Raw genomic sequence first — 12,559 nt, forward strand, 5'->3', positions numbered from 1 at the left:
GTCAAGGAGAAGTTCAGAATGCTCTCCCTTGCCACACTTTATCCTCTTCTCTCTCAACACGACTGGCTATGTTCCCTGGACCTCAAGGAGGCCTACACCCACATTCCAATTCATCAGGCTTCACGTCGCTACCTCCGATTCCAGGTTCAGAATCACCACTATCAATACAAGGTGCTGCCCTTTGGTCTCGCATCATCGCCCAGGGTGTTCACCAAATGCCTGATTGTGGTAGCGGCCTTTCTCAGGTCCCACAACCTACAAGTGTTCCCCTACTTGGACGATTGGTTGGTGAAAGCAACAACCGCTCCACTTGTGCTGCAATCCACTCACCACACCATCTCTTTCCTCCATCTCCTGGGGTTCGAGATCAATTATCCCAAGTCGCATCTGCTTCCCACGCAGCGCCTTCAGTTCATCGGAGCTCTTCTCGATACCAACTCCATGAGAGCGTTCCTTCCTGCCGACCGGCACCGGACACTGCTTCACCTCTGTCGACAGGTACTCCTCCAACCATCCATCCCTGCTCGCAAGATGATGATTCTTCTGGGTCACATGGCCTCGACAGTCCATGTGGTTCCTCTGGCGCGACTCCATTTGAGAATACCACAATGGACCCTCGCCAACCAATGGTCACAGACCAGGGATCCTCTTTCTCATCCCATCTCTGTAACATCGTCTCTTCAGCAATCTCTTCAATGGTGGTTGAACTCCTCAAATCTTTCCAGGGGCCTCCTTCTTCATCCGCCCCCTCATTCCATGATCATCACCACAGATGCCTCCCCCTATGCATGGGGAGCTCACATAGGGGATCTACGCACCCAGGGACTCTGGACCCCCCAGGAGCGTCAACATCACATCAATTTCCTGGAACTCAGAGCCATGTTTTATGCTCTCAAGGCCTTCCAGCACCTTCTCTATCCTCAGGTTCTTCTCCTGTGCACGGACAACCAAGTCGCCATGTACTACATCAACAAGCAAGGCGGCACCGGATCTCGTCTCCTTTGTCAGGAGGCCCTCCGAATTTGGACCTGGGCCACAGCCCACAATCTTTTCCTCAAAGCGGTCTATATCCAGGGCGAACAGAACTCCCTGGCCGACCAGCTCAGCCGCATCCTTCAACCTCACGAGTGGACCCTGGATCCTCCCACTCTCCACTCCATCTTTGCTCGATGGGGCACTCCACAGGTGGACCTCTTTGCAGCCCCTCACAACCATCAGCTGCCCCAGTTCTGCTCCAGACTCTTCTCTCCACATCGTCTGGCCCCGGATGCATTCCTACTCGACTGGACGGATCGGTTCCTCTATGCCTTCCCTCCACTTCCTCTGATGTTGCGGACCCTGTTCAAGCTCCGCAAGGACAGGGCCACCATGATTCTCATCGCCCCTCGGTGGCCCAGACAACATTGGTTCTCCCTCCTGCTTCAACTCAGCTCCAGGGAGCCCATTCCTCTTCCTGTATTTCCTTCTCTGCTTACGCAGCAACATCAGTCTCTGCTACATCCCAATCTGTCTTCCCTCCACCTGACAGCTTGGTTTCTCTCGGGCTGACCTCTCCAGAAAACCTGTCTCAGCCAGTCCGTCGCATTTTGGATGCCTCCAGGAAACCCTCCACACTCCAATGTTACCATCAGAAGTGGACCCGGTTCTCCGCTTGGTGTCTCCTTCATCATCACAATCCCACCTCTCTGGCGGTGGAAACTGTACTGGACTATTTGCTCTCTCTCTCCGACGCTGGCCTCAAGTCGACCTCAATCAGAGTGCACCTCTGTGCCATCACTGCGTTTCATGAGCCTATTCTTGGAAAACCCCTCACGGCTCATCCTCTGGTTTCCCGGTTCATGAGAGGCCTCTTCAATATCAAACCACCTCTTCAGCCTCCCCCCGTCGTCTGGGACCTCAATGTGGTTTTGTCAGCCCTCATGAAACCTCCTTTTGAGCCTCTTGCTACTACCTCGCTCAAATTTCTCACATGGAAGGTGCTTTTCCTCATTGCCATCACCTCTGCCAGGAGGGTTAGTGAGCTGCATGCACTGGTCGCCGATCCACCGTTCACTGTTTTTCACCATGACAAGGTGGTTCTGCGTACCCATCCTAAATTCCTTCCTAAGGTGGTTTCAGCCTTTCACCTCAACCAGTCCATCGTACTGCCTGTCTTCTTCCCTAAACCCCATTCTCATCCTGGGGAACAGGCTCTTCACACGCTGGATTGTAAGCGTGCCCTGGCGTACTACCTTGACCGTACCAGGGCTCACCGCTCCTCTCCTCAACTCTTTCTGACCTTCGATCCTAACCGTCTGGGTCACCCTGTATCTAAACGGACGCTGTCCAATTGGCTTGCTGCCTGTATTGCGTTCTGTTATGCTCGAGCTGGCCTGTCGCTGGAAGGAGCTGTCACGGCCCACAGGGTCCGAGCTATGGCTGCTTCTGTGGCTTTCCTCCGCTCTACGCCTATTGAGGAAATCTGCAAGGCGGCCACTTGGTCTTCAGTTCACACATTCACTACTCACTACTGCCTGGATACCTTCTCCAGGCGGGATGGACACTTCGGCCAATCTGTGTTACAAAATTTATTTTCCTAATGGCCAACCATCCCCCCTCCCTCTCTGTTAGCTTGGAGGTCACCCATACGTTAAGAATATGCTGCCTGCTTGTCCTGGGATAAAGCACAGTTACTTACCGTAACAGGTGTTATCCAGGGACAGCAGGCAGATATTCTTACGACCCTCCCACCTCCCCGGGTTGGCTTCTTAGCTGGCTTATCTTAACTGGAGACCACGCACTCCTCCGTCGGGCGGGAAGGCACCAGCGCATGCGCGGTGCGGCCAACTAGAACTTTCTAGTTAAAAAGGTCCGTACCGGGGCTCCGTCGGTGACGTCACCCATACGTTAAGAATATCTGCCTGCTGTCCCTGGATAACACCTGTTACGGTAAGTAACTGTGCTTTATGCATTTGGGGTTTCAGTGAATAGACCACCCACCCTACTCACCAGATCTTGCTCCATCTGAATATTTTCTGTTTCTAAACCTTAAAAAGAGTTTGAAAGGGCGACAATTTTTGAGCAATTTGTAGGTCATTGTAGCAGGAGAGAAGTACAAGTATTTCAGTAACCAGATATCTGAGTATTTTTTGAAAAGATTACAGAAACTTCATACACGATGTGCCAAATGTGTTGAACTTAAGGGTGATTATGTAAGTTTCATGGCTCCACGTCATTTCCTTCTTGGGCTGAGAACTTTTCAGCGCACCCTTGTAAAATGGATACTTTGAAAATTGTCCTCTTTATGATTGTTACAATATAATGTTAGAAATGATGAAGGTATTCCTATGTCTTTTGTTTAGATTGAAAATGGAATTCACTTCTGTCCACCCTTAGGTGCTAATTACAGGATAAATAATGCAAAAGTGTATTTTGGAGATATTTTGATGTTAGATTGAGTTAAAAATATTTTCTCATTTTGTATCAGCAACATAGGTGCTCCATCTTGTGTCTTATGAAACCTGCTTATTGACACATTGCATTATTCTCTTCCAGCACACTTTGACAGGTCATAGTGGGAAAGTCTTATCTGCCAAGTTTCTGTTGGACAATGCACGAATAGTCTCTGGAAGTTATGACCGAACTCTCAAACTCTGGGACTTGCGCAGTAAAGTCTGTAAGGAAACCTTATTGCTCCATAAGCATACATTTGTGCTGTTGTTTTAGGTTTGTTTTTTTGGGGGGGTCATTATTGCCTTTTTCAAATAATATTACAAAGTAAAAAGATAAAACTTTGTGGAAATTCGGTATATAGAATCCAAACATTTGAAATTTAAAAAAGAAAAATCAGTGTACATAAAGAAACAAAATCCATAAATTCTGCATACATCTTAGCCCACATAAAAGGGAGATCAAGTGGGAAAAATCTAGAAGATAGAAATTCAAAAAGGAAAAAAATGCTTCTCTGGTAAGTGTGAAGTATGTACTCTAAATTATAAGCCTAATTTTGGAATGCTCAGACCCAAAGGTCTACCTGAAACAGTCCCTTTTCCCTCCAGAAAAAAAATTGTAGCTGAGAGGGTTTAAAAAAACATTCGACATTATTCAATAAATCATATATTTACAAGGATTCTTCACTTGGAAAGTGGCACCTAATGCAAGAATACGGTGATGGAAAAAAATAAAATTCTCCCATTTCATTGCAGTCCACATCGAAACATCAGGAAAAGTAGACACTCCACAATAAAAAGTCACAAAAGTACTTCTTATGTTCTGCTGAAAAACAAATGACACCAATAAAGTAGCCTGAGACTATTTTACAGAATAGTCTCAGAATTCCCTTGAACTGAAGAACCCGTATGCTGTCCTAGAAGTGGAGGAGATGAGAGCATCCCAAGGAAGGACCAAAACTTGAAATCCCAAAAATTACTGGATCTATGACCACTAAGAGGCGTAAGTTAGTGGTAGTTGGCGATTCCCTTCTGAGGGATACAGAACCATCCATCTGCAGACCAGACATGATGTCACAAGAGGTATGTTGTCTGCCTGGTGCCAAAATCCAAGATGTTACGGAGAGCTTGCTGAGACTCATCAAGCCTGATGACTACTATTCGATGCTGATCATCCACATAGGCACTAACGATATTGCCAGGTACCCCTGCGAACGTGTCAAAAGTGACTTTGTGGCTCTGGTTTAGAAGGTGAAGCAATCGGTGTGCAGGTGGTATTCTCGTCCATCCTCCCTGTCGAGGGTAAAGGCCAGGGTAAAGAAGTTCGCATCCTGGAGAAGAATGCATGTCTACATGGATGGTGTTGAAAGCGTTTTGGCTTCCTGGACCATGGGATGATCTTCCAAGATCTTCTGAGAAAGGATGGTGTGCATCTATCAAAGAAGGGAAGAAGTGTCTTCGCCAGTAGGTTGGCTAGGGGATGGTGTGCATCTATCAAAGAAGGGCTTTAAACTAGAAGTGATGGGGCAGGGTGATCAAAGCTCCCGGGTGAGTGTAAGCCCTCAGGTAAGTAAATCACTGAATACCTCTACATGGATGGGAAAAAGGGGCAATGTCTGGATCTAGAAGCTGTGATGGAAGAAGAGGAGTTGGATATAGTTTACAGAGAACCATGACTGGGATGTAGTTATACTGGGCTATAATCTGTTCAGGAAAGACGGTAGGAAAAGGAGGAGGAGGAGCATTATATGTTAAAGATCATATTAAAGCCACACAATTGCAGGATCTGCAGGGCACTGTGGATCAATTTGGAAAGAGAAAATGGTGACTATATTTACATTGGTATGATATATAGGCCTCCTTCACAGAATTTAATAGTAGACATTCAGAATTTATCTAAAAAAGGGGAAATCTTGCTCGGAGAGAGATAGGCACGTGGGATCGCTCAAAGAGAGAAAGAGATAATGGTTACTGCAGGATGTTGATTGGGATATCCCTATTGCGGAGTCTTCTAGAAGTAGGGAGATTATGGATTCTCTACAAGGAGAACTGTTCCAGCAATTGGTAATGGAACCCACATGGGATGGGGTAATACTGGACTTAGTGCTTACAAACGGGAAAGTGTTTCTGATGTTACAATGAGTGATCGTCTGGCATCCATGGATCACTGCATGGTACGGTTTAATATTAAGATGGGTATAGAGAGGGTTCATTCAAAAGCAAAGGTTCTGGACTTTAAAAAAAACTAACTTTGTTCAGATGGGGGTTTACGTCAAGGAATTATTGTCTGGATGGGAATGTCTGGAAGGAGTGGAAATGAGGTGGGCAAAACTGAATGGAGCAATTGTAAGGGTGACAAACCTTTTTATAAGGCAAGTAAGTTAAGAGGAAAAGAAGGCCACTTTGGTTCTCAAAAGTAGTAGCTGAGAGTGTTTCCTCCTCATCTTGATCACAATAAACAAACAACTTCTCAGTACAGGATGTCAAGCAATATTCCTCCAATTCGACATTGAATCAAAGGCTGCTGAAGTAGACCACCACCTACTACTAACAAAACTCTCAGAAATTGGCATAACAGGCACAGTGCTAAGATGGTTCTTAGATTTCCTACAAAACAGAGAATACATCGTCAAAAAGAACAGAGAGATCTCCAGCCACTGGAGGGCCTTCTGTGGCGTGCTACAGGGCTCCCCACTTTCCCCCATCCTATTCAACCTCTTCATGAGCTCTCTTGGAAACATCAAATTTGAAGACGAAAGCATAATGTCCTACGCAGATGACATTTTATTCCTTATTCCCATAACCAACAATCACTCAGACATTGCTAACAAAGTCTCTTATAATATTGAAATAATCCAAAACTGGACAACTACCAACAAACTAAAATTAAACACAACTAAAACCAAAGTTCTATACTTCCACACGGCCCATCAGACGGCACCAACAAGCATCACACTTTGATTGGGCAAAACCCTCTCTGTAGATGAATCCTCAAATCCTAGGTTGCATACTGGATTCCACACTTACTATGGAACCCCAAATCTCCAGTCTCCGAAAGAAAGCCCTCTACACCTTGAAACAAACTTTGCCTTAATTATACAACTGATGATACTACCTCAACTGGACTACTGCAACTCTATCCACATGAGAATCAACACCGCTCTAATCCACATAATGCAACTCATCACAAAATGCAACTCATCACAAAATGCAACTCATCCGCTGTAAGACTAATCTTCAACCTGAGAAAATATGGCTCGATCACAACCTTCATCAGACCACTGGCTATCCATCCCATCACGAATAACCTTCAAAACATCATGCATCATTCACAGCATACTTTATGGAAATTCAATGGCTCCTCTCATCCAGCTCTTCTCTATGGCATGGTCCACTTAGAACATAAGAACAGCCTTACTGGGTCAGACCAGTGGTCCATCAAGCCCAGTAGCCTGTTCTCACGGTGGCCAATCCAGGTCACTAGTACCTGGCCAAAACCCAAGGTGTAGCAATATTCCATGCTATCAATACAGGGTAAGCAGTGGCATCCCTCATGTCTTTCTCAATAAGACTATGGACTTTTCCTCCAGGAACTTGTCCAAACCTTTCTTAAAACCAGCTACACTATCTGTTTTTACCACATCCACTGGCAATGCGTTCCAGAGCTTAACTATTATCTGAGTAAAAAAAAATTTCCTCCTATTGGTTTTAAAAGTATTTCCGTGTAACTTCATCGAGTATCCCCTAGTCTTTGCAATTTTTGACGGAGCGAAAAATCAATCCACTTATGCCCGTTCTACATCACTCAGGATTTTGTAGACTTCAATCATATCTTCCCTCAGCTGTCTCTTTTCCAAACTGAAGAGCCCTAACCATTTTAGTCTTTCCTCATACGAGAGGAGTTCCATCCCCTTTACCATCTTGGTCGCTCTTCTTTGAACCTTTTCTAGCGCCACTATATTTTTCTTGAGATAAGGAGACCAGAATTGAACACACTACTCTAAATGAGGTCGCACCATGGAGCGATACAGGGACATTATGACATTCTTAGTCTTACTAACCATCCCTCTTTTTAAATAATTCCCAACATCCTGTTTGCTTTTTTGGCCGTCGCTGCACATTGGGTGGAAGGTTTCATCGTATTGTCTATAATGATACCCAGATCCTTTGGGCACTAACCCCCAAGGTGGACTCTAGCATCAGGTAACTGATTCAGGTAATTCTTCCCAATTCAGGGTTTGCATAAGAACATAAGAAGTTGCCTCCACTGGGTCAGACCAGAGGTCCATCCCGCCCAGTGGTCCGCTCCCGCGGCGGCCCATCAGGTCTGTGACCTGTGAAGTGGTTTCTGACCCCTTCTATAACCTACCTCTAGTTTTATCTGTATCCTTCAATCCCCTTATCCTCCAGGAACCTATCCAAACCTTCCTTGAACCCCTGTAAAGTGCTCTGGCCTATCACACCCTCCGGAAGCGCGTTCCATGTGTCCACCACCCTCTGTGTAAAAAAGAACTTCCTAGCATTAGTTCTAAACCTGTCCCCTTTCAATTTCTCCGAGTGACCCCTAGTGCTTGTGGTTCCCCACAGTTTGAAGAATCTGTCCTTGTCCACTTTCTCAATGCCCTTTAGGATTTTGAAGGTTTCTATCATGTCCCCTCTAAGTCTCCTCTTTTCCAGGGAGAACAGCCCCAGCATTTTTAACCTGTCAGCGTATGGAAAATTTTCCATACCTCTTATCAGTTTAGTCGCTCTTCTCTGGACTCCCTCGAGTACTGCCATGTCCTTCTTGAGGTACGGTGACCAGTATTGGACACAGTACTCCAGGTGCGGGTGCACCATTGCACGTTACAGCGGCATGATGACTTCCTTCATCCTGGTTGTGATACCCTTTTTGATAATGCCCAGCATTCTGTTTGCTTTCTTTGAGGCTGTCGCACACTGCGCGATGGTTTCAGTGTTGTGTCCACCATCACCCCCAGGTCTCTTTCAAGGTTGCTCACCCCTAGCAATATTCCCCCCATTTTGTAGCTGAACATCGGGTTCTTTTTCCCTACATGCATTACCTTGCATTTCTCTATGTTAAAACTCATTTGCCACTTTTTTGCCCATTCTTCCAGTCTCGTTAGGTCCCTTTGCAGGTCTTCACAGTCTTCCGTGCTTCTAACCCTGCTGCAGAGTTTGGTGTCATCAGCAAATTTGATAATCTCACATTTTGTCCCCGTCTCCAGGTCGTTAATAGATATATTGAACAGGAGAGGTCCCAGCACCGACCCCTGTGGAACTCCGCTCGTGACCCATTGCCAGTCTGAGTATTGGCCCTTTACTCCAACCCTCTGTTTCCTGCCTGCCAACCAGTGTTTGATCCATCGGTATTGACATCCCCTTGCACTCCGTGGTTCCACAACTTTTTAAGTAGCCGTTCGTGAGGTACATTGTCGAAGGCTTTTTGGAAGTCAAGGTAAATGATGTCTATAGATTCCCCCTTATCCATCTGGCTGTTTATTCCCTCAAAGAAGTACAGCAAGTTCGTGAGGCACGACCTTCCCTTGCAGAAGCCGTGCTGGCTCGCCTTCAGTTGTCCATTGTTTTCTATGTGTTCGCAGATTTTGTCCTTAACCAGTGCTTCCATCATTTTTCCCGGAACCGAGGTCAGATTTCTTCAAAGTCATAAGAACATAAGAGTTGCCGCTACAGGGTCAGACCAGTGGTCCATGGTGCCCAGCAGTCCGACCCGTGGCGGCCCCTAGGTCAAAGACCAGTGCCCTAACTGAGACCAGCCCTACCTGCGTACGTTCTGGTTCAGCAGAAACTTGTCTAACTTTGTCTTGAATCCCTGGAGGGTGTTTTCCCCTATAACAGCCTCCTGAAGAGCTTTCCAATTTTCCACCACTCTCTGGGTGAAGAAGAACTTCCTTAGGTTTGTACGGAATCTATCCCCTTTTAACTTTAGAGAGTGCCCTCTCGTTCTCCCTAATTTGGAGAGGGTGAACAACCTGTCTTTATCTACTAAGTCTATTCCCTTCAGTATCTTGAATGTTTCAATCATGTCCCCTCTGTCTCCTCTTTTCAAGGGAGAAGAGGCCCAGTTTCTCTAATCTCTCGCTGTACAGCAACTCCTCCAGCCCCTTAACCATTTTAGTTGCTCTTCTCTGGACCCTTTCGAGTAGTACCGTGTCCTCCATCAAGTACAGCGACCAGTGCTAGACGCTATACTCCAGGTGAGAGTGTACCATGGCCCGGTACAGCGGCATGATATCCTTCTCTGATCTGTTCGTGATCCCCTCCTTAATCATTCCTAGCATCCTTTTCACCGCCAGCGCACATTGTGCAGATGGCTTCATCGACCAGCATTCCCAAGTCTCTTTCCTGGGGAATCTCTCCAAGTAACGCCCTGGACATCCTGTATTCGTGTATAAGATTTTTGTTACCGACATGTATTACCTTACACTTATCCACATTGAACCTCATTTGCCATGTCGCAACCCATTTCTCAAGTGTGTTTGTCACGTTGCAGATCTTCGCAATCCTCCTGCTTCTTCACTGAATAACTTAGTATCGTATGCAAATTTAATCACCTCACTCGTCATACCAATTTCCCGATCGTTTAGAAATATGTTGAAGCCACATGTCTATATGCATGAATCTGAGGATCTCTGTTTACTGATATGACTCTATTAAAAGAGGTAGAAAATGGGAAAAAAAAAAAAAAAAGAAATATGTTGAAGAGCACAGGTCCAAGCATCAAACCGTGCGGCACTCCACTGGTGACGCTTTTCCAGTCCGAGTTTTGTCCATTTACCCCAACTCTCTGTTTCCTATCCGCCATCCAGTTCTTAATCCACATGAGTATTTCACCCTCGATTCCATGGCTCGCAATTTTTCAAAGTAGTCGTTCATGCGGAACCTTGTCAAACGCCTTCTGAAAATCCAGATATACAATGTCAATCGTGCTGCCTTTGTCTGTCAGCCTGTTTACTTCCTCGAAGAAGTGCAGTAAGTTTGTCAAGCAAGACTTTTGCTGAAGCCATACTGGCTGGTCCTCATCAGATCGTGTCTGTCAAGTTGCTCAATGATGCGATCCTTTATCAGCGCCACTACCGTCTTTCCCGATACCAAGGTCAGACTCGCCGGTCTGTAGTTTTCTGGATCACCTCTCGAACCTTTCTTGAACATCAGCGTAACATTCTCCACTTTCCAGTCTTCCGGAATCCTTCCCGATTTGATTAACAGATTGGCTGTTAGTTGAAGCAGTTTAGCTATAGCCCCTTTCAGGTCCTTGATTACTCTCAGATGGATGCCATCCGGACCCAGGGATTTATAATTTATAAGCCTATCAGTCTGCTTGCATACCTCTTCTAGACTGACCGTCAACCCTGTCAGTTTCCTGTCTTCGTTTCCCGCGTATAGCCTGTCGGCTTCTGGTATGTTGTGTATATTCTCTTTGGTGAACACAGACGCAAAAAATGTGTTCAGTTTGTCAGTGATGGCTTTGTCCTTATTTAGCACTCTCTTTATTCTATAGTCATCCAACGGCCCTACTACTTCCTTCACGGGTCATTTCCCCTTAATATATCGAAAGAACGGTTTGAAGTTTTTCACATCCTTAGCTATTTTTTCCTCATGGTCTCTTTTGTCCCCTCTTACCGCCTTATGGCACCTGCTTTGATGCTGTTTGTGCTTTTTCCAGTTTTCATCCGTTTTTGACCTTTTCCATTCCTTAAATAAAGTCTTCTTGTCTCTGATCGCTTCTTTCACCATTATAGTGAGCCACGCCGGTTCCTTGTTCTTTTTCCTCTTGGATCCCTTGCCGATACTAGGTATATATAGATTATCTCAGGACAAGCAAGCAGCCTATTCTCACATATGGGTGACGTCATCGACAGAGCCCGGATGCAGAAGCCTCACAAGCACACTTGCTTGTAGAAACTAGAAGTTTTGAGTCAGCCACACCGTGCATGCGCAAGTGCCTTCCCGCCCAGCGTAGGGCGTGTCTCCTCAGTTTTCCGCGGAGCCGAGAATTCTATCTTTGACTCTCTGCATTTAACTTTCTCACTTCGTGCCTTCTCTCACCGTGGTTTGTGTTATTTTTCTTCACGAATCGCTGTACTTTATTTCTTTTATTTCTAGTTTAAAAAAAAAAAAAATTATTCCTTTCAGCTGCCGGGGCAGGCCACTCGGCCGCAGCACAGGGGCTTCGACCTTGCAGTTGCTGATTTTCCTTCTATGTCCCGGCCAGCGACAGGCTTCAAGAAGTGTAGCCAGTGTCAACGTGCGATTTCTCTCATGGACCCACACACCAGGTGCCTCAAATGCCTTGTGCCACAACATCATCCAAAGTCGTGCGAACGCTGTGCTACTCTTCAACCTCGAGCCCTTAAACGTCATCTACTTTCAGTGGAGAAGCTCTTCCACATGGATTCGACCACTTCTTCGACTCCGAAGTCGACCTCGGTCTCGCCTTCGACCGAGGGCCCTCCTGCCTCCACTGCTTCGACCTCGAGCCTCATCAGACCTTCCTCATTTGCAGCGGCTCTTTCCTCAACGACATCTGCTGTATCTCCTGTATCCTCAGGTCAGATAGCTCAGCAGACAGTTCCACCGGTGGTGCTTAAGGTGCCTAAGACTTCTAAGTCGAAGCACATTTCCAGTGCCTCGATGGAACCTCCACCCAAGGCAGGTGGTCCGGTTTCAGATGTGAATCCATCCTTGCTGGCTTCTTTCCAGACCATGTTTGTTCAGTTCCTCACCAAAATGGGACCGAAGCTAGTTACTCTAATCCAGCCTGGGCATTCTGCAGACTCCCGTGAGGTCGAGACTCTTCCTGTGCCTTAGTCTGAGTCTACACACTCTATGCATGGAGCAGAGTCTTTGCGAGTGTCTGGTCTGGTATCTAAGCACGTGAAGCAAGGAGCAGATTCTTTGCAAGTGCCTCAGCAGGAATCCTCACATTCCATACAAGGAGTAGAGTCTTTGGGAGTGCATCGAGGTTCCTCCATCAAGCCTCTGGAGCTTCAATCCACAGCCTCCAGTCCTATCCATTCTTTGGTGGCATCGGCTGCTTCCCTCTCCGGGGCGAAGTCTCCTCGATCTTCGAGATCTGCTTCCAGGCACCGTTCTCACCGACGATCGAG

The 12,559-nt window shown here is 46.4% G+C and overlaps 1 protein-coding gene across 9 annotated transcripts in view; it reads left to right on the forward strand.

Moving 5' to 3' along the window:
- Positions 1-12,559, forward strand: part of ATG16L1 (autophagy related 16 like 1) — a 271,176-nt gene that overhangs the window by 173,896 nt on the left and 84,721 nt on the right. For all 9 annotated transcript variants that reach the window (XM_033958632.1, XM_033958627.1, XM_033958625.1 and 6 more), the window contains one exon: positions 3,535-3,655. In XM_033958632.1, the coding sequence (XP_033814523.1) occupies positions 3,535-3,655 (121 nt within the window). The remainder of the gene's footprint in view (positions 1-3,534; positions 3,656-12,559) is intronic.

The sequence above is a fragment of the Geotrypetes seraphini genome, chromosome 9 (genome assembly GCF_902459505.1).
Source record: "Geotrypetes seraphini chromosome 9, aGeoSer1.1, whole genome shotgun sequence".
NCBI classification, from domain to species: domain Eukaryota; kingdom Metazoa; phylum Chordata; class Amphibia; order Gymnophiona; family Dermophiidae; genus Geotrypetes; species Geotrypetes seraphini.